The following is a 21,210-nucleotide window of genomic DNA, read 5'->3' on the forward strand; positions in this document are numbered from 1 at the left end:
GCTCGACATTAACGCTTGTCCGGGACAAGTAGATTTTTTGAAGGGGCAAGTGAAAAATAATTGTACTTGCCCGACGGACAAGTATCCTGGTTAAAACGTCAAAACTAAAAATAACTAGGGAATCACCAAAGTGCAATAATGATTCTGCATTCAGTGTAAGTGGAGATCGATAGTGGATAATATAAAACAAACTGACAAGGTTGAGCTGTTGAGGCTCGCGCAGCCTCTCGAGGAGAAAATCGAAAACAAATGAGCGCCGCTCACACACACATACATGGTTAAAATTGTGTAGTTTTTATATTTATAACATATGATACAGTTAAGCAACATCACACTAACAAGAGTGTTGTTTTCCTAAATACCATCACGACTGAAAATGACGGATTTCATATGCCAGTTCCATAAACAATTAATTAACATTAAGTCACTTACATTTTAGAAGGAATATGGACTGTTTTTGTTCTATATCAGCAGCGAAAATAGTTCCAAACTAAGATCACAGCAGAACCGTAACGCATTTCACAGCAACAGCGCGTTACTGAATGATTCAGCGTTTTCAATGAATCAGTTGAATCAAAGATTCAATTAACTATTCGTAAGCGACCGCCTAAATCTTGAATGAATCAGCCGTTTGAACGAATCGACTCAATGATTCACTCATTCAGACGGTCACAGCGCCACCTACAGGTGGTTTAGTTTCATCTTTCCAACATTTCTTATTTGTATATTCAAAAATATTTAAAATAATCTCATAACATTATTTAATGCAGTTTTAATTTTTCAGTGTAAAAAATTGTATTTGATTGGTAACAGCCTATAGTGTCTTTTTCTAATTTAATTTATTGATCAAATTTAAAAATATAAAATGAAAGCTGAAGCATAACCTATATTTAATAAGATTATGGAAAAATGCCCTTTATAAAAAGGTAAAAATATCACAAATATGCATATTTAAATATGTCAAAGCTGATTGAACTCAGGTGAGAATATTGCTTCAGAATAGATTATATTTACAAAAAAAAGAAAGAAAAGAAATTCTGGACAAGCTAATTTTTTCCTCAGACAAGTGAATGACAAATGTACTTGTCCGAAGGACAAGCAAGTGAACAGGCTTAATGTCGAGCCCTGCTAGTAGATTCAATATTTTAAAGATGAGAATAACTATACAATTTATTTTCTCTTATATATATTCCTACAAATGTCTATCACTTGATTTCACTAACTATCACTTTTTAAGGTGTGTAAATAATGGGTTTATTCATGACATGATCAGAAAAAAAAACATTTAAAAAAAAAATATATATATATTAATAAATTCAAATACATTAATTTAAAGTAAGAATTAATTTATGATTAATTTTATTTAACTAAAATAAATGCAATTAAAATAAATGTAATATAAATATATACAATTTATGCCAATAAACATTTAAAATTACTAAATTAATTGACCAGAAAACCTGATCCCAGTATTACTTTTCCAAACAAGTTATGTGTGTTACCTTTGCAATAATTCACTGACAAATACAAGTAAAACCCAATCCCTTCTTGTGTGAGGTGTCCATCATACCGATATGAGGAAGACCTTGACTCCCTGGTCCTCGGTGTCCATGGCTGTGATGCGAACGCTTTTCTCACTGGCTTTATCCACCTGCATCTGAGGCCAAAGCTTCGTGTTGAGAATCAATCGCAGACTGCCCTGCGTACGCATCACTGCGAGACAGACGGAGAAAGATGAGAGAGACGAAGGCCACAGCGGAGAGAAGTGGGCGGCTCGGCGGCGCCCTTACCTAATCTCGACTGTAACGAGCCGTCGTCGGTGGAGGCCATGTCGTTAAGTCTGAGCAGACCGCGGCCTCGCTCCACCCACGACTGAGCCGGCTTATCGAACACAAACAACTTGCACTGCATCTGTGGAGAGACGAGACCCAAATCAGCTCGTTATCAGCAGCTCCTCTTACAGGGTTTCTGCAGGTTTCACACAGTCAAATTTAAGACTTTTTAAGACCATGAGGAATTCAATTTAAGACCTATATCACGCTATAAAAAAAAAAACAATCACAAAATTACTTGCAAAGCAAAGTAATTAATTTATTAGTATTAGTAATGTGCTAATGTTCCAGAAATGTACATGTTCCATATCAACTTTTTAAGACCATGATGAATTAAATTTAAGACCTATATTACGTAATTGAAAAAAAACGTTAGCCATTATAGACATATTCAAATCAACTGAGTCAATAGACAGCGCAGGACCAATAATTCAAACCTAAAAGCTTATGTGGACTAACTTTTATTTGAGGAAATCTGTTTTAATATAAGTCAGCACGTTAACCCATTTGTGCCCAAATTTTTCTGAATGGTTTCATGCATATGGTCATGTTAATAGTGTCCTATGTGAACGTGTTCTGCATTTATTTTCCCCAAGTTTTAGTTTTTTTTCTTGAAAATCGTATTTGAATGTGCAGCAACTATAGTTGCCGGTGGGCAAACATGTTGTATGCACCCCTTCAATGTCAAATTGGACTAGGATGAGAAAATTTGGCATCTAACTCAAAATAACTGCTTTCAACAGATCAATCTTTACACAAACAATCACAAACAAATGTATTATGTATAAAAGTCGAAGAACATTCGATGCAAACTCAAAAAAGCTGCATCTATCTTATAATCTGTTGAATATGAAAATACAACAAACAACAAATACATTTGTCTTAAAGAGGTGGAACATAGTGTAGAACAAAGTAACTATTAGGGCATTGTGTATCAAAGTAAAATGAAAATAAATTAATATAATGACGAAAAAATTACATCTATATAACAAAAATAAAAAAATAGTCCCATTGTATTCAATGGCTGACTGTAGTAGGTGATTTCATATAATAATGTAAATGTACACTCATTACTTGTTTGAATTTCCACATTATAATGGAATCATAAGCTACTATTCATAAAAAGAATTAGCGTCCTTGACTGATTAGAATGAAACGCATCCATTCCAAACTGGATTAAGGATCCTCAATATGTTGGCCCTTACAAGACATAATATCATAAAATACGATATTTTTCCCTATCGAATTAAGGTCTACTGTACAGTAGAGATGTCAGTTAAAGGGTTAAGTTATGTTTTAGGTGGGATATTATGAAAGCAAAAAGCACTAAACAAGACCAAAAATCTTGATTTATTAACCTGTTAACACAGTATACCCTATAGGTCTCTTGTAAGATTTGTTTTGTTTGGATGATTCTAGATGACCTTATGTAGATATTTATATGTCAACAAAACATACTTATTAGTAACATGAAAATAACCTTTCTTTAGGAGGGTTTGCCTTCATTATGCTTCCTGGAAGTAGGGGTAGAAAGTTGGCAATCTCATGTGACAGGAAGGAAGTTAATATCTTTTTTTTTTTTCTTGAAATCCTTTATTTGGTTGTTTTCTTGCGTGTCATTGAGATATAAAACATAGATACTTTCTAGAAAAATACTTACAAAAGGAAAATGACAACTATACACTACGTGTATAGGCTTAAGTGGGTTAAGGTATTGTTCATTACCACGGCAACTAACTTGTGTCCAGGTATGAACGCGCTTCTTGTGTATGAAAAGTAACGAGCGGTGAAGGCACGCGCGCAGAGGGAGGCTCAGACGCCGAGGCGGATTCCAGTTGATCCTGCCCGGTATCGCATATGCTTGTCGCAAAGATAAAATCAAATGGCAATCGCATCTAAGGAAGGCACGCAAATAACAGATAGTGACAAAATATAATGCACCATGCAGGGCATGAATCAAAGCTCAGACACCCCTGGAGGAAAAAGCCTCCATAAAAACAGACAGAGTCTCAATGAGGGTCTGCAAAATCGCAAGAAAAGCTTGTCATTTACTGAAAATTGCTGAAAATCATCCAATTATCCTTTTTATGTTTTAGAACAAATATATCAAAATATCCATAAAAACAAAATTGTATAAAATACTTCTCAGATACATTTTTTAGAATAAAGTTGCATCAAAATACATGCCTTTTCTGTAGCTCAAATAGGAGAGCGTGGCGCTAGCAACGCCAAGGTCATGGGTTCGATTCCCAGGGAAAGCAAGAACTGACTAAATATAAAATGTGTACCTTGAATGCAATGTATGTCGTTTTGGATAAAAGCGTCTGCCAAACACATAAATGTACAATTGTATTGTATTTAACATAATTGTATGCATTTGTAATGTAGAGATGGGTTCTGTTTTAATGTACCCAAGTGTACCTAAAATAAAGAGAGTTTAATATACAATTTTGTGGCTCTTCATTTCTTTTTAATTTCCCACTTGTAAACTTGTTCACTGTTCTTTTTTATAAATATAGTATTTGTATTCAATCTATATTGAGTTAAATCGAGAACCGAATCCATTTGAGAGCTTGCGAATCGAAATCGAATTGGAACATCTGAATCGATACCGAGCCCTAATTGAAATTGATTTTGTGGGTTACAAATGGACCCCATTCTCTTCCATTGTAAGATTTTTGCTTGTTTTTTTTTTTCAAGAGAAAAGGAGGAACAATTGGGGTTTAAAAAATATCCTTATATATGACAGGTTAACCTCTTAACCCGATTGAGGGCGCATTCGTCCTTAAGCTTTATTTGTTTAAATTAGTTTTAGACTTATCATCTTCAGATTTGAAATATAACATGGTCAGACATCTGGCTTCAGCTGTAGTGCACTTTTAGATTGCTAAAATGCCAACTTCAACTTTATTTTCATAAAGATATTTCATTGAAATATATTTCTAATAACTTTACAAAACTTTGAAGCTTATTATAGCTATTTTTGATTATGAAAATTATAATTTTGAATTTACAGTAAACTGCCAAGTGTCTGCTTTCAAAATGACGCCATACTTATGATTTTAGTGCAAAGGAATCATTAACTGTAACGGTTTTAGTCTGATTATGCCATTTCTTAGGATTTTTTGCAGGCTAACAGGTTAACACGAGACGTGTAAATGTAAAGTTATACCCAAATTTACAACTCTTGTCGTGACAATTTAAAGCCACAAAACCCTGTAACTTCAATATGAAGAAACGATTTGTGAATTATTCATATCATCTGCTGAACTTTCTACAGACTGAACGATGAGTTGAGATTATTTTCTGGTGTAACTGAAAGCTGCAACAGATGTTGTGGATGGATTAAGTGAATCTGAATCCGGAACATTCTTGAAATTGTGGACTACATGCCAACAGTTTTCCTGAGGCGACTCTTGACTGCTACGCTGAACATGGTCTCACCTGTAAAACGTTGCTCTCCGCCTCCTCTCCTGTACGCACCTCCACCTTCTCCAGAATGCACTTCTTGGCAGTGGCTTTGGTGTACGCGGCTGCCGACTCTTCTAGAGACTCTGTTACACTGTGATCTGACGTTTGCACAGAGAAAAACATCAGGATGAACTCAACTTCAGCAGCATAACACTATGGGGAAGGCTTAGCTCAATGCTTGCTAATCCTAGAGCATGCAGTCACAAAACTAATTTAATATTCAATCATCCAACAATCATAGTGTGATTCTGGGATGACCAATGTCAAGATACAACTATGTACTCGGTATGACAAGTCATTTTTTCTCATTCACTTGGCAAATGTTAAATTAAAGATATATTTTGATAGACCCTTGCTTTGGTCTAATTATAATCGTTCAGTGTGGGGACACTTTTTTGGTTCTACACACCTGTGAACTGGTTATTCATTTTTTGAGCAAATACAATATCTTTGTCATTTTTTTTAATTCTGACAAGTGACAAATCACAGCCAATCAGACCCTGGACCCTGATTGGGACATCCACAAATAAAAAATTCAAGTGACACAGGAGATCAGTAATCTTAGGACATAACAACAGTTAAAGTATTTTAAGCTTCTGTGCTAAAAATATGCAAAGTTAAAAATCTATCGAAAAACAAGCAAATATATTTATATAAAAATAGATGCTATAAAATTAAAAGACGTGTCTTTTCAGGGCTCCAGACTGCGACCACATGGTTGCATTTTGCGACTAAAATTTGAGTGTGTGCGACTGAATTTTATTTTAATTTTACGACCAGTACATTTGCCTGCTGTCGGTACTGGAGAAATTAAGAAAATACACTTACTATTTATAATTGATAGACGTTATATCTGTCAAATTCTATCTTTCCCAGCCGTTTCTATATGAAATAATATTAAACCATTTATCCATGATGCATTTTTGCTATTCGCAATCCAGGAGAGACAGAGAGAAAGCGAGCGAGCTACAGCGAACACAACACCAAAGTCAGATTAATGAGTGACGATGGCCAAGAGAACTACACAAAAGTTTAGTCTGCTTAAACTTTAGGGATGTGCTGTGATATTAAAATCATTTTATTTTCGATTTTGGCTTCCAATAATTATAAAAAGAAGATAGGCTATAAGGTAAAACTATTCCTATAGCCGTGTTCCGTCGAGCTCATCCTTCCCTTCACAGCTTGCGCTGTCATTTCTCCCTAAACCTAAACTAAACGTCAGATTCAGTGATTGTTGTAAACTGCAGTCTCTACTGTTGCTAAACTGCGGGATGTGTTTGATAATAAAGAGCTATTAAATGCACAATAATCCGCTCAAGAGACGCTGTTTCCAACTTCACAGCGGCTTATGTGTGTGTGCTGCGAAATGGACCGACTTGCACTTAATATTTTAGGCTTCGTGTGCGCGTCTAAACCATCAAATACACAACAAATAGCCTGTGTCAAAATGAACGGATTGGAGAGTAGTTACTTTAACAGTTTATATCTTAAATGGGTGTAAATAGTTTGGAGAAATAGGAGAATATATTATTCTGCATTCGGTCTTAAAGGGGCAGCATCTAATAAACCTGCTGACGATTGAGCCATTCATTCGAATCGAACAAAAGGCAAAGAGAACATTCACATCTAGAATGAATAACTTTAGCTTTTATAAGCATTAATCTATCAATTTATACAGTGAAAACTATGCAGTGTTATTTTACATTTCATTACTTTATCAGATTTCTTTGTAGGTTTGTTCTTTCTAATATTAATGTTAGCAGACCTTCCGAATGCCTGCACACTGGTCCATTTACAAATAGATGTTGTATATTTTTGTTCAAACATTGCTGTTTCTTTTGCTATATATATTTTACTTTTCAGATTATAAAGCCATGTTAATTATGTTCTTAATTATGTTTTTTTTTTCATAAAAAAAAAATACAGTAGGCTATAATAAAAAGAACCGATAATAATACCATTAAAGTACCGGATCGATAAGCAGTATTGGTAAGAGTAGTAATACTGTTAAAACCTTAACGATACCCATCCCTATTAGTAATACAGTGGAAATTAGTAGATTTGGTTAGCATGTTGATTTATGGTGTGCGCCCCTAAATTTTCTGGTTGTGCCCCTAAAATTTTCAGTTGGGGGCCACTGTGCTCCTAGTGAAAAAAGTTAGTCTGGAGCCCTGCTTTTAGATGTATACGGCAGCTTTTTAATGAGGCAACTACAAATGATAGATAAGACAGAAACAAGATAGACTATTCTTACATTGTGCAAAAGTATTATAGCACAAAAGGCTTAAATCAAATCACTTATGCGTATCCCGTGTACAGAATGATGTGCTTGAAGCAATATGGAGGCACAGCACGCTGCGCTTCTCATTGGAAAGTTCAAATTAAATGATTAAATCTATGGAAGAGTTTATTGAGTTTATTAGCGCTCTCTAACAGACACCCGGGAGAAAGTAACATGATATAGAAACAGCAATAAACTCTAGCAAGATGAAGTCTTTCACAAGCTCTAAAAGGTCATTTAAACGAGAATGCACGTGTTCGCGATAATGCAGAAACTGAAATTATATGAAAAGGCAGTGTGAGAGAAAACAAAGGTCGATTACACATTTAAACGATGTATTGATCTATATCGATGTATTGTTACACCCCTACTATATATACACAGAAATTATATAAATGTGTATGTGTATATCTATGTATGTATTAGTTGATGCTGTGTGAAATGGAGTTGAGCACCTACTTTTCTCAGGTGTGGCCTCTTGTGATGATGGCTCAGACACTGGAACCGAACTGTCTTTAATGGCCTCTGTTGGCGCCTCGCCTCCTTTCGGGGGACTCTGGAAGCATTCACACACACACACAACCGTGTTTGACATTTCCAAAAACAATTTCACATTTCCCAACACCAGTTAAAACATAGTTAATGAATTAAGAATTAGTTCACCCAAAATGAAAACCAAACAGGTTATTGTCTGTTCTGGTGCTTTTTTGAGTCACCTCCTACTTTCATTGAATGGAAAAGAGCAGCTTGGGCGTTCTGCTACACGTCTCTTTTTTTAAGGGTTAAACGACGTGATTTTTTCAATTCAATTCAATTCAATAAATGTATTGCCATGTCAACAAGTTGATAGGAATTTGTCTTGGTACAACTCTCAGACGTAAATGACAAAAGACAGACATCATAAGTACAAAAACAGACAATGATCCCCAACAATACCCAGCAAACAGTAGGAATTTAGACCAAGACCCTTAGATAAACGACGTGATTTTTTGGGTGAACTATTCCTTCAAATACTACATTTAAAAGGTGAACAAAAAATGTGTCTGTGGTTCAACACATCCACTCACTAGCACTCTCTCAGACATGTTCTGGCCAAAAACGAACTTGGAGCCTTTATCCGAGCTGTTTGTGGCATTGTTGGCGCTGTAAAAGCAAACAAAAGCAGATTTACAAGACATCGTACCCGGGCCAGAGAGCGGACAGCAGTTGGATTCAGGGAGGTCTATTGAACCGGTTACCTAGCGCTGCCCATGTACTGTAAGAAATAATTGGTGCTGCCAGAATCTGGTCCGTCTTTTGAGTCACTGGACGTGCTGTTTTCCTCCAACTGTTCAAGAGACACACAGTAAGAGAATTTGAGAATAAACACAAACACTCACTATAGTGCCAATTTGCAGCTGTGAATAAAGAATGAAACAAATGCACTGGTGAGTCAGTGCTGACCTTCGCTCGCTCTTTGATATTCTGCCCGAACACAAACGACGAGTCCACCGCACATTCCTTCTGACTGCTGTCGTCTTTCTGTCCACCTCCATTTTCTTCTCCTTCCTTCTCCCGCTTCTGCAAAGAAATGCAATTAATGCAGATCTGGCGACAAGTCTATGGGTTTTTAGCAACGTTTAAGATGTGAATATTGAAGTCTCATATTCAAAGGGGACCTATTATGACCCTTTTTACAAGATGTAATATAAGTCTCAGGTGTCTCCAGAATGAGTCTGAAGTTTCAGCTCAAAATACCACAAAGATCATTTATTACACCATGTTGTAAAAGCCCATTTTTGAGTGGAAGAAAAAACACGCTGTTTTCGTGCATGTATCTTTAAATGCAAATGAGCTGCTGCTCCCCGCCCCTTTCCAGAAGAGGGCGGATCCTCTACAGCTCATGCCTCGGATACTCTGCCAAAAAACTAAAACATAGGTTTTGGTTTTGATGATCATCTTTATCGCGGTCACTCACGTGACATTGCAGTTCTTCATGATGAAAGTTTATTATTTGCATGTGTGCACAGAAAGCTGATGTCAGATGGAGCGTTGTGTGAGTATTAAACTAAGTTCTCGGTCACGTCTTATTGCTCTTAAATTGTCAAATACACACAAGGTTATGTTCAAAAACACACAAAGTTCACAAACACAGTCATGTAAACAGCAAGTAAAGAAATCGCATTTGTATATTAGATCTGTGTATTAAAGTGACAGCAGTGTAATATACAGTACCTATTGCTATTTGCTGTTAATATGAATCAAACATAAGAAAATCAGAAAATCACTCACTGCTCTGGACTGAATAACTTTAGTAGATTTAATAAGAACACATTTCTCACTTGAATGCTGCTGTTAAATTCGAGGAGATAAACATGGCGGACTTTGTACAGCTCAGAGGGGCGGAGTCTAGGCTAATAGGGCGGAGTCTGTCAGAAGTTGTGGGCGGGGCCTGTGCAATGTGACATCACATTGCACAGAAACTGCAAACGGCTTGTTCTAAGACACTGCTTATGATTTATGGGGATTTAAAGGCGTAGTTTGATGACGCCAAGTTTGAGCGCAGAATCTCACATGTGGTCTTCACCTCACAGCCGGTGGAAAAGAATCGGGATAGGACGTCACATTGCACAAGAGTGGGAGGATTTTTACTATTATAGGGTGGCTGTGTACACACTGCTGACACACGCGTGTTCAAACATGTAAAACTGAATTTTGCATAATAGGTCCTAGGGCAGCCACTAAATACTATTTTTATATTGATTAATCTATAGACTAATTTATTGATTAATCGATTAATCTATCGACTAATTTATCACAATAATTTCCAACAATTTTACTTAAAAACATTTAACTTGCAACGTTGGCCTTCAGTAGTGTAGCCTACTATAAAAAAAATGTATAAATGTAAACAAGCCCTTGACAAAATGTAAAACTAAAAGAGTAAAAATGTAAAAAGGTACAAATTTGTAAACCAGCATAACAAAAAAAAGAGAATATAAGCAAATACTTTTTATAGAGAATAGTGTTGTCAGAATAACTGACTTCTATAATAATTATGACTTCGCTACGATACCAGAGTCCAGACTAAAATACCTCAATACCTATACTGAATCCATACCATGGCAAAAAACTGTAAAAGTAATTGAATAATATGACAGAACTTACTATTCATTGTTTTATCATTGTTTTAGGGTTAAAAAAAACCCTAAAACTCACTTGGCCGGCAGGTTCCTGCCCTATTCAAACAGAATATTAGGTCTGGCCCTTTAAGAGCTGCACGGACCAAATTCAATGTAACACCCGATTTCTCATTACCCTTTAGGTAATTTCTTCTGCTGGATGAATATACCACAAATCAAAACTTTTTTTACGGTTAAGGCACATCGTGACATGGGGACCTGACTAACATACATATTTCATCATTAAAATTGAATAAAAATCTTAGGCTACGTCTACACTAATCCAGACACATTTGAAAATGGATCTTTTTCCTCTATGTTTTGGCCTTTCGTCCACACAGACACATCGTTTTTGGCCTAGTTTTTAAAGACAACCTCCCAAGTGAATACATTTGAAAACAAACGTAGTTTGGACTAGGGCTGGGCGATATGACGATATTATGGTATATCGACGATGTCTCGCAAATATCTCGATATCGATAACAGTCAGTGTTATCAGACGATAATCGACAGTATCGTAAAAATGACGACTGATAAACTCACAGGACATTGCGTTGCCAAATACATTATAAATAGCTTAGTAGTTACCATACACTTACCTTTTTAGTGTTTTTGATGCATAGCTACAGTAGCCTATATGTGTTAAGGCAAAACATTGAAGTAGGCTATATGGATAAGATGTTGGTTGTGGTTGTGCGCAAAGAGAAGCACGTTACAAATTAACGAGACATAGGTTGGCTTGGCTAAATGTTTTAAACAGCTCTAAAAAATATTATTGGCTATTAAATTATAAATAGAATAGCCTATTAATAATACAAATATTAATCAAACATGTAAACCTGGAAAACACTTAAAATACTAACGCTAAAAATAAAACGAGAGAGCGAAAACTTTGAAAAAAAATATTTTATTCAGGACACAATGCGAACGTTATTCAATCATTTAGACAAATTGCTTTTATCAGTAACATATTCAAAACGTTTTTTTTTTTTTTAAATCAAAATATGGGTAAACAAACATCACCTTAAAATAACTATGCAGGTGATCTGTAAAACACCATAAATGTGGTTTACCCAGCATGTCTTAACAGTTGCGTATGAAAATCATAAATGCATTTTTTAAAATCATCAGTAAAATCTTCAAAAAACTAAATCATTCAAAATTAAAACAATTGATTTAATTTTTTTTAATTAGACACCTTAAAAATAAAATATAATCCAAACACCTCGTTATTTAATTGAACCTATAAAACGTAGGCTAACTGTGGTTTGCATGCATGTCTTAGCAGCTGCCATGCATTTTTTTTTAAATCATTAAAATCATAAAAAATCTAAATTATCATTCAAAATTAAAACAAATATGATTTCATTTTTTAAAAATACATTAGGCTAGTTCTCAGAAATAAAATATAATCTAAACACCACGTTATTTAATTGAACCTATGCATTTATAAAACATTAACGCAACAATCTAACGCAGGTTTCTAGACACAAAATGTTGCATGATTTTGCTTAGAAAGCCTTTCTTTAATGTGAATTTCGTTTTGTATAAATTGTATCTTAATTTTAATCAACGTTTAATCAGATAATTGCCTGGATTTAATAAATAAGAAGCAAATAGTCTACAGCAGACAATAATTGCGGGAGCGATCACATGCTTTGCGCATGAACTGGAGCGAGTCTCAAATAAACCCAAACTCAGCAGCTACTTGTCTCACAAACATGAGAAATATGTGTATATAAAGCTTGAAATGTCCACTTTTAAACGTAACGAAAAGAAAATAGTCCAGCAATGCGCACCTTTCAATAGTGGCAACGATATGCGTCCGTTCATTCATTCTTGTGAAAGACGCATCCGTTTACAAACCAATCAATGTCCAGATGCTGCCCACACAGATGATGACGACAGGATGCAAGTGTGTCATGTAAAGTTCTTTAGTGCGCTCACATAATTGCAATGTGAAACCAAACCAAAACTAACCGAATGTATAAAAAGTATCAAAACATGAACTTCGTTTCGGACCTTGGTGCGGACTTTCAGGTGTGAAAACGCCCCAACACTCTCCAAGAGACTATCTGCCAAATAATCTGCTGTGTGGCTCTCAGGCACATAAATCGTTCCGAAGCAGTTTGATTGTAGTACCCAGTTTTTGTCTATGTAAATAGCAGTAATTGACATGTAAGGTGTCATCGTGTTGCTGCTCGACCACATATCCGTCGTAAGAGCGACGTAATCTGCGCTACTGATGTTAGTCATAACGTCAGTTTTCTCTGTATTATCCAGCTCTGGAATAGCTGTTCTTGAGAATTAATTCCGACTGGGTACTTCATACTGCCGGTCAAAAGTTTGAAGCATGGACTGGAATTCTGCCTGGTCCACAAGACTAAGAGGCATCATATCTTTAACCAGAAAACGGGTCACAGCTAGAGTGCACTGTCTCCATTTTAAACTGGATTTATCGTACTTCTTTCCACAAGCGAACGCAGAAGCAATCTGAGTTAAACTAGAACTTTTCCTGCTTTGAGAAGCGGCTGCAGAGCGGGGCTCAAATTAGGCCGCTACACTGGATGGTGTATGTGGATATGGCAGCGGAGATTAGTGGTCTGCGCATCTTTAACCTTTACTTTTTTTTGCACAGCCTGCAGATAGCCTCTGTTGGATCCGCTGGTTCACCATTTGCATTTGGTTTTAAATCCATAATACTGCCAAATTACCGGTGTGCATCTTTTCTTGGATATTAAGCCGTTGTCCTCCATTTTATGCCTGGAAAATTGACCAAACATGAGAAATGGTGCGCGTGGGCGTGGTCAGTGCGGAGTAGACGATATTATCAGATATCGCGATATTTTTGAAGGCGATTATCCCCCCAAAAAATTCACATATCGCCCAGCCCTAGTTTGGACTGTGAAAATGGAAGCACTGAAACATTCAAACACGTTTAGTCATGTGATACACGTTGTAGCGATAGACATCCATGTTTATACCAGCGCTACTCATTTTCAGTGTTGCTAAATGTTATGTACAATCTTCATATTACATTCCTGCAAAGATGACAGATAATTTACTTGCAATTGCTGTCCTGCATCAAAACATGAGGGCAATTATGTTTAGACCATAAATGGAATGGCCATTTATTTATTTATTCTTGAGTGAGTGAGACCTGGACACACCAGTACGTGGTGAGATATTCTGCTGATAAAATGGCTGTGCCAGAAGCATAGCATGAACTGTATCGTGTCTGGTATCATCTCAGTGAGCTTATATTACATTTTGCACATGTGCAGTAAGATGTTTTTAGCGTTTTCCAAAGTTTCAGTGTGGACAAGAAACTTATGGAAAATGATTAGTGTGGCCAGAAAGCGTTTTTTTTATATGAAAAAGCAGTTTTTTAATTCATCAGGTCATCTCAACCATGATCAATGGAGATATTTACGAGATGCTCTAAACAGAATGCAATTAGTTGCGATTCATTTATCAAGCGTTTCCACCTAAGATGTTTGTGCTGTATGTCCTCACCGGTGATTTGTCTGAGCTCTCTGTGTTGTTCAGGAAAACGGATCGGCTTTCTGATGATGAATCTCCAAACTTCCCCACTCCATTTGTTCCACAGCTGGAGTCTGCGAGTGGGAAAAAAACCTGGCATTAACTAACAGCATCACTCACACAACACACATTACAGTGCTAAGAAGTCAGGAATACTAGTGGCCATCCAATATGCCAACTAGAGCAGGGTGTCTGATGGCCGATATAATGCTGATACACACGTAATATAACATAATAAATGACAAATGAGATTTAAAAAAAAACAGCTGAAATAATATTTCCCACAACATTCACTCAAAATTCACTAAAACAATGCAAACTGACATTGTTTAGGTCATCTGTAGCTTTTGGAAGTCATACAAAGAGGAAAAACTACTCAAGTTAATCGGTCCAGCCAGGAAAATTTTGAGCTGATGCTCTAATTAATTTTTCAGTCTGACATACATACATCTATAACAGTTGTTCTTAAACTTTTTGACTCAAAAGTCCCCCGAGGTCCAAAACAATATTTGAAGGGGAAAAAACACTTCAGTATACATTTTTTTTAGCATTTTAATTAAGAGTTGATTATTTTAATATATTAATCATCATTTATTAATCTGAATACTTAAAGTCATCACCTAGAAGTGGCACCAGCCTGTGTATTATGTCTTCAACCACTGATTATAGCTTTATAATAAGTAGCTTTTAATTATAGCTATGCTTTTTCATCTTTTTGCTGCCTCATTGATATATTATATAGTCTGATTCTTGGGGTTATTGTTTCTAGGCGAGTCATTTTTAGACGACTTAAAAACACAGCCTGACATTACCACCAGCCCTGTATAACAAAAGTTTATTTAAATGCAGGGCATTTTTAATAGGGATGCACAATATATTGGCCACCATATTGGTAACGGTCAATATATGTTCATTTTTAATATTATCATTGTCGGCCCAATAAGGCAATTTGACCGATATATTTAAGCCGACCAATAATGGATTATTTACTTCCGTTGTGACACTTCAGATACGAACTGTTCGCCATGATGGGTTTGAATTGCTTGAAATATGATTGGAATCACTTCAAAAAGAAAAATGCAGTTAAGTGCAACAAGTCATATATGCTAAACACAATTATAATGAGAACATCACATTTGTGTGCTTGGGACATGACTTTTAATGGTGAGACTTTTAATTTTGTAATCAGGCTCTCAAAAATTATATAAAAATTGGGATTTAGATTTATTGGCTTTCAAATATAAAGAATTATTGGTTATCGGTATCGCCCAAAATTGTCATATATGGCATCCCTAATTTGTAATAATTTTAGAGGCAGTACAAAGAGTTTTTTTTTTCCCAATGAAATGTTCAAAAACAAATGTATTTTATATTTGTATACATCATACAAGAGATATATATTATATATATATATATATATATATATGATAAAATAATCATGAACCTCAAGTCGCACAAATGGTTTGTCAGATCTGTGTGCTAGTGCAAGTTCAAATCTCACACTTTAATAGTATTTATAGCTCCTAGCTTAATAAAACAGGCTGTGTGACTGAGGCAAGGTATCATAGGTTCATGATATGGTTATTTCGTGTTATTTTATCACATTTCTGTTATTAAACATAAGAAAAAAATAAGCAAATTACTATTAGGACAAATACAATATAACCAAAACATTACAACAATTACTTTTTAGGTACAATAGGTTTATTTAATATATAGTCAGAATTAGTACAGAAATTTAATAAAATGTAAAAAATTAAATAATGCATAGTCTTCACTGTATAAAGTAAATATAAAAAAGCTAAAGCTAAAAAGCAAATGTATTCAGTCAAGAGCAGCTTATTTTTATTTTTTAGTTTAATTTGAGTAATTTTCTCTTTTGTTTGATTCACATCAATGACACAGAGCAGTCAAACCTACATTTATTCAGACACCGTCAACATTTTCTCACATTATCCATTTATTCGCTATAATTTAGAAAATGGGAATAAAATATGACAAGAACAGAGTTAAACTGTGTCAGAAATTCATCTTGATAATGTCAGATCACTTTGATAGAAAGGTCTGTAATGATTACAATCATCCAATCAGCTGTTAAATTTAATTAGATAATACCAATTTAGTCCAACCAATGACCAAGCAATGCTTCATTGTGTCTGTGGTGTCAAAGGTCACATTAGCAATTAAAGAAAAAACACTTCAGCAAATCATGCGCAGGTCAAAGTGTCTGAATCAATTTGGGCTCAAATTATTATCTATTGTATGAAGAACTTTTGTGTATAATGTCACAGTTTACTTTATATTGCTCACCTCACTTACTTAAATGAACTATAGTGTCCTGCACACACTAGTAAAACATTAGATCTGGAGTCTGAATCATTTTTGGTTTGACTGTAGTTGTGTTAGGCTGCTGTCACTTTAAGAACAAACGCACGGATCCAATATACTGTTACACACCCGGTTTACACCCAACTATTAATTAAATATTATTGTTAACTTGCACTTGAGACATAACCGGCTGGGTTGCACAAATACTCCACGGGATGGCACTTTGACACAATTGTGTGTGTATTCGACCATTCCAGCGCAATAAGACGTGAAAGAGAACTGAATTCTTGATCACATGCTGAGAAACGTGCACTGAGTTCTGTTTCACTGCTGCTTGTGCTTCATAACACTTTTTAACATCGAGCACAAACGATCGCCTTCAGTGTGCCAGTAAGCAAGAGCACCTTTTCAGGATACGTTGCCCTTATAACTCTTCTTAACATCAAGCTCGTCACACTCTTTATATTCTCAGTCATGCTTTTCATCACTCTGAAGTGTCAATAGTGCTATATAATGACATGCCGCGATATAGCAAAATCTGTAAGTAGACATTTTATACCGTGGTAACAATATTGCCATACCGCCAATCCTTACTATGAGGAACGATTACCTCAAAATGTACATCTGCATGCAAGTTCGAGGGACTTTATTGATATTACATGCATATATACTAGGGGTGTAACGGTACACAAAACTGGCGGTTCGGTACGTACCTCGGTTTTGAAGTCACGGTTCGGTACAGCAGTTTTAAAAAATGCCTTTTTATTTATTTTTTATTAAACAGTGGTTTACTGAAAAAATTGTCTGCCCTTAAATGAATTAAATTATAACTAAAAGTTTCTTAAAAGATAATGCTGTAAACTATATAGGGAGCCCTTACTTGCACATTATTACTATAATATTAAAGGTTAACAACAGAGCCCAAACTATGAGCCAATATTCAGCTGATATTCATGTTTAGTTATAGGATAATCAACACTCAAATAACACATTGTGTGCAAACATGTAAACTACACATAAGGCAGTTTTTGCATTATGTTTTTTCTCCAATTCGCTGTTGAAATATAATCTTAATGACTTATCTTAGAGATTTATCTAAACATAGCATTAAATAATCAAGACATCACTAACAGGTTAAGTAGAATTAATATAAATATTAATTATATACACCTAATATAAATAAATATATATATAGGCTAATATAGTGCATATATTTAGTGAAAGAGTTGATTTCTCTAGTGAATTAACAGCTGTGGACACTGAAGGACTGAGTGACATTGTTTACAAGCTGTTTGACGTCTTTCCGCAATTGAAACACTGATTGAGCGATTACACGACATATGATACGTTTCAGTAAGTGTTATCCTCAACATACCTTAAGATATTAATTCATGTTTATTCTTCTGGAAGAGATGATCGCGTTCACTCGCGCCGCGGCCGAAATTGAATTGACGCGCCTATACAGTGATCAGTCGTCACATTAAAGAGCGTCAAAACGGCATTTATCGTTTGAATTTCGTGATAAAATGGACTGAATATTTTATATTTTCGAGTGGGAACTAGGATTGAAGTGTGTTCCGCGCTTAAAACAAGCCGACTGTTAACTGTTAAAGATTGCATTCGGTTCGGTACGAATACGTGTACCGTTAGACCCCTAATACATACAATCTTTAGCTATATAACTGATTAAACATGTTTTAGATGAGCATAATTTAATTAGACCAAAATGTGCTGGAATCCAGAACAAATAAAACGGAATTTGGGAAAAAAAGATTTCAGGAAAACTGGGCCACTGTGGCTTAGATTTACACATCCGGAAATGTGCTTCTATGCAGAACAAGCTGTGACCTCCACATATTCTGTTGCTCTGAAAGCCAGCAGTGAGCATTATGGGATTAGTACATACTGGTCTTGACGGGTTCTGTGAGGGTCTTGGCCGGAGGCGCCTGTAGAACGGCTGGTCTCAGAACACTGCGCTGCTGTTCTTTGGGCTTCTGACTGGGAACGCCTGGAAAACAACCTACTAACGGGTTGAATCAGAAACCAAACACCGCAGGGCAACAACACACACCAGTGTTTGATTAGGTCTTTAGTAATGGAAGAGCTTTCTAAAGCTAGTGTCTTATACATTACAACAATTTTTGCCTTTATTCAGATAGTACAGTTTGAGAGAGGACAGGAAGTGAAGTGGGGTCAGGGAAGGACCACGAGCTGGAACTCGACCTCGGGTCGCCTGAAACACGATTGCGCTACAAGTCGGAGCGCCGGCCATGAGATTAACGGCTCTGACAACTAAAACTATTAAAAATCATTTTTGTTAATTGAAATACAGCAAAAATAAAATGAACATTAAATATTAGATGAAAGATGTTGCCTTTGCAAGTGACTGAAATAAACTAAGTTGAAGTACTAAAATGACTCAAACTAATAAATTGAAACAAAAAAACAGGGCTGTCACGAATACTTTGGTAATCGAGTAATCGGTCGATTATTTTGACGATTAATCTTTTTTTTTGTGGTAATAATAATAGACCCAAGCAAAGACGCAAGCCTTTAAAATGACTTAAAATACATATATAATAACAATGAGGCAATAATATCTGGTTCAAATTGAGTATCATAAGCAAGTAAGCATATGATTTTATAGAACAACACTGTTAATATAAAATACATAAATATACACAATCATCTTATGTACATTATGTACTATAACAAAAGCCAACCAGGGGGTGATTGTTACACTTTACAGCAGATCAAATCCTTGAAAACAACATTTAATTTAAATGTTCACTTAATCTTTATATTTGGCCACTTCTTTATGATGGAAATACTACAGCCACTGTAATTTCTTGAACAAGAACATGGACATCAAAACATGCAAACTTAGAGCGAGGGTTTAAACTTTTATTTTGAAATCCTGATGAAAAGTTTGCATATTTAGAAACATATAAATGATGCATTTTCGTGTGTTGGCGTAGGTGTATAAATTTACAAATCTGATGAAAGGTGCACATTGCGTTCCCAGATGAACGTTCTAAGCCACCCAAAGTCACAGCATATGCAGAGATGGAGATTGAGACGCTCCACGCATATAAATGATAATAGTTCACGTGGAGTAGCATTTCTTTTTGAACAGAGCCGCTCTGAGACGCACGTAACCTACACACATGTAAATAATTGAAGCGCAATATATACACATTTAACCCGCAGGGAATATATTTATTTAATTGAATCAAAGCCTCCGTGAATTCACAATAGCACTACGCTGGTTTTTAAATTATTTTAATATATAGTGCAGTCTTGGAAAGTGGTCTAATAATGCGATTCATGGATTATTTTGTCGGTTACTCGACCCGGGTAACTTGCAATCAAGGATTTTGTATTAAATTGAGTACTCGAATTTAAATCGAGCAATCGTGACAGCCCTAAAAAAAACGAAAACTGAAAATGTACAGAAAAAAAAAGTTAATTCAAAATAATAAATACTATAATATATAAATGGTAAAATGTTCTGAGCCAGGGGTGCAGAACTCAGTTCCTGGAGAGTTTAAGCCGGGTTCACACTGTACGATTCATAACAGTCCTTCACGACTGTTGCTTGTCAGATTGTACGAACATGATCCCCGCTGTAAGCCATGTCACACTGTCGGATCTCAGTTCTCATTCACGTCAGACTGTATGGCAGTCAAAGCGTGATAAGAACGGAAGCATGCAAGACTCGTCCGAGTTTTACTTCATCAATCCGTGACACGTTCTGTGACGGTGAGTTGCATTACATGTGCGAATTAAATGGTAGCTAGCAAACAAAAACAATGGCTGTGTCCCTATACCCTCAATCAAGCATGCCATACGAGTCCTGAAAACCGAAGCCAAAGCGTCTTGATCGCCCCCAGGTGGCTGGATGCAGTATAGGTCATAAACCCCGCCCTCTCCATGAAATGCAATGGGGCAAACTAAACCAAATTACACTTCAAATAATCTTTTTCCAAAGATTGTTTCCGTCATCTTAGGCAGTTTTAAATCACAGTGATGTTAGTTAAAGTGTTAGTTATTTAAATAAGTTTGGCTTTAGTTAGTTGATGCTATAAAAACGGGGGTGTGACGTTAAGATTGACAGCTGAGACGGCTTTTCTGAGTGGCTTTTCTGACGAGGAGATTGGATCTTTAATTTCTACATTTCCATAACTGTTTATTTAAAAAAAAAAAAAAAAACCTGTGACCTTTATATCGCGGCTCTACTTCGCGCTCACTACTGCGCGTACTCGGGCTCCAAGATGTCAGCACCATATTTGGACACTGGCAGCTTCACTTACTTCGATGGAAAAGAGTGAAGGTGCGTCGTCCATCTTTTTTTTACAGTGTATGCAATTAAATAGGACACTATTTTGAGGGGACAACCATTTAAAGTGGTGTCCGTAACCATAGTGGATGTTATCGAGTGCACTCATTCAATCCCACAATAACGCGTACAATCTATGACATTCATCGGCTAGAGACAACCCATAATCCACTGTGAGAGTCGCTGGTCCTATGTGGCTACAGCGTAATATCATACAAGTATAACTTGATTATTAAATTGTTTAAGTTGTGGTTT

General features: G+C 35.9%; 1 protein-coding gene across 8 annotated transcripts in view; it reads right to left on the bottom strand.

The window, feature by feature from the left end:
• Positions 1–21,210, bottom strand: part of ranbp3b (RAN binding protein 3b) — a 49,109-nt gene that overhangs the window by 4,327 nt on the left and 23,572 nt on the right. For 3 of the 8 annotated variants that reach the window (XR_013816757.1, XM_079819955.1, XM_079819953.1), the window contains 9 exons: positions 18,523–18,624; positions 14,262–14,362; positions 9,028–9,144; positions 8,823–8,911; positions 8,652–8,727; positions 8,044–8,140; positions 5,277–5,401; positions 1,791–1,911; positions 1,571–1,713 (listed from right to left, as the gene is read on the bottom strand). Coding sequence is in view for 6 of the 8 variants with exons in the window: in XM_079819955.1 (XP_079676081.1) it covers positions 1,571–1,713; positions 1,791–1,911; positions 5,277–5,401; positions 8,044–8,140; positions 8,652–8,727; positions 8,823–8,911; positions 9,028–9,144; positions 14,262–14,362; positions 18,523–18,624 (971 nt within the window). In the remaining 2 variants the exon portion in view is untranslated. Of the gene's footprint in view, positions 1–1,570; positions 1,714–1,790; positions 1,912–5,276; positions 5,402–8,043; positions 8,141–8,651; positions 8,728–8,822; positions 8,912–9,027; positions 9,145–14,261; positions 14,363–18,522; positions 18,637–21,210 lie in introns of all 8 variants that reach the window. The other 5 variants (XR_013816756.1, XM_079819957.1, XM_079819956.1 and 2 more) reach the window with 2 other exon arrangements.

This window comes from Gobio gobio, assembly GCF_949357685.1.
Source record: "Gobio gobio genome assembly, chromosome: 6".
Classification (NCBI taxonomy): domain Eukaryota; kingdom Metazoa; phylum Chordata; class Actinopteri; order Cypriniformes; family Gobionidae; genus Gobio; species Gobio gobio.